This window comes from Rhagoletis zephyria, unplaced genomic scaffold (genome assembly GCF_001687245.7).
Source record: "Rhagoletis zephyria isolate East Lansing unplaced genomic scaffold, Rhagoletis_zephyria_1.1 Rzeph_scaffold_56289, whole genome shotgun sequence".
In the NCBI taxonomy this organism is placed as follows: domain Eukaryota; kingdom Metazoa; phylum Arthropoda; class Insecta; order Diptera; family Tephritidae; genus Rhagoletis; species Rhagoletis zephyria.
Window position 1 is genome coordinate 1 of NW_016213341.1, and position 1,776 is coordinate 1,776.

Genomic DNA, 1,776 nt, shown 5'->3' on the forward strand with positions numbered 1-1,776 from the left:
TCCTGGCGCAATCCGAAGGAATCGTCCTACTAGCCACTGCCAAGGCGCCATCGTAAATGGGTGTGGAAAGGAACTATCGTGTCGTCTCTTGTGTGACATGGGTTCACAAGTAAGCTTCATTACGGAGCCAGTTTGTAAGCGTTTGAATCTCCACAGAAGGCGTTACACATTGACGGTAGAAGGTATTGGTTCGCAGAGGGCTACTTCTTCGCGCGGACAGACGACTCTGGTGATACGATCATATAACGATGCAGAATTTGAGTGCTGTTTTGATGCGCACATTTTGCCTAGTATAACTTCGACGATTCCCGCATCTCCAATTGACACGCGCGGATACAAACACTTACACAACATAACACTGGCTGATCCGACAGTTCACACGCCAGGATGCATCGATGTACTCATTGGAGCGGACATCATGGGCATGCTTCTCCTGGGTGAAACTATCACTGGTGGGCCTAAGCAGCCGTGCGCTCTCCATACGCATCTCGGTTGGGTCATATGCGGACCTACATCGCCACGCTGTGCGTTACTCCCGCCTTGGGCACACCGACCGAATGTGCTACCGAGGAGGAGCGACTCGATGAGATTCTTCAACGCTTCTGGGATCTGGAGGAGGTTCCTCGCCCCAAAACGACCGATGACATTTGCGAAGAGATTTTCCAACGAACCGTATCGCGCAAGAGCAATGGCCGATACATAGTGGAGATCCCATTTTCTCCGGATGCGCCTGCACTCGGTGATTCCTACGGCAAGGCGCTAGGCCACTTTTTCAACCTTGAGAGACGTCTGAGGAGCGATGATGACCTGGGCCAGAAGTATGTTCAGTTTATGCGCGAGTACGAGACGCCCGGCCACATGAAGAAGATCACGCAACAACGAGATGATCCATCCCACGCCTACTTTATACCGCACCATGCTGTCACCGCGAAATTCCGTGTGGTCTTCAACGCTTCGGCGAAGAGCAGCAATGGCGTCTCCTTGAACGACACTCAGCTGGTTGGGCCGGCAGTTCAAGATCCACTAGTTGACATCCTCTTACGCTTTCGTCGATTCCGCGTAGCTGTCACGGCTGACATCGAGAAGATGTTCCGGCAAATCGAAGTGGACTCCAGGCATCGATGTTGGCAGCAGATCCTCTGGCGCGAAAGCCCCAATGACCCGCTCCGTGCGTATCAACTGAAGACTGTCACCTACGGTATGGCTTGCAGCCCTTATAATTCTGCTCGTGTTCTGAACCAGTGCGCCATTGACAACCAAATCGTGGTTCCTGATGCTAATCGAGCTGCAGCTGCACGGGACAGTATCTTACGCAACTTTTATATGGATGATCTCCTGGATAGCGCTGACACGCCAAATGAAGCAATCACGTTAGCGCGAGACATTTCCACCATATTGCAACAAGGCCACTTTCGACTTTGCAAGTGGAAATCCAACGATGTGGACGTGCTCTCGGCGACATCTGGTTCAGAGGCATACAGCTGCACACTTGGCTTAGGCGACACTGATGCCAAGGTTCTGGGGCTTTACTGGGGACCAGTCAATGATGTGATTCTTTTTCGGGTAACGCTGCCAGATGCTAACCCTATCCCTACCAAACGTCAGGTATTGAGTGAAGTGGCCAGAATCTTCGACCCTCTTGGACTTCTGGCTCCAGTAACAGTGACCGCTAAGATGATGATGCAGTTAACATGGGCCGCCAAGATAGATTGGGATACGCCCTTACAACCAGAGCTACGCGAGAAGTGGCTCAAGTTCCGAGGCAGCCTTCCAGCT

At 52.1% G+C, this 1,776-nt stretch overlaps 1 protein-coding gene across 1 annotated transcript; it reads left to right on the plus strand.

Annotated features, from left to right (window-relative positions):
* Positions 1–501: 501 nt before the first annotated feature.
* LOC108356274 (uncharacterized) lies at positions 502–1,515 on the plus strand (the record flags this gene model as incomplete). The annotated part of the gene is made up of 1 exon (XM_017607393.1): positions 502–1,515. A coding segment is annotated over exon 1 (1,014 nt), but the record flags the coding sequence as incomplete, so codon positions are not given.
* Between the last annotated feature and the right edge of the window lie 261 nt (positions 1,516–1,776).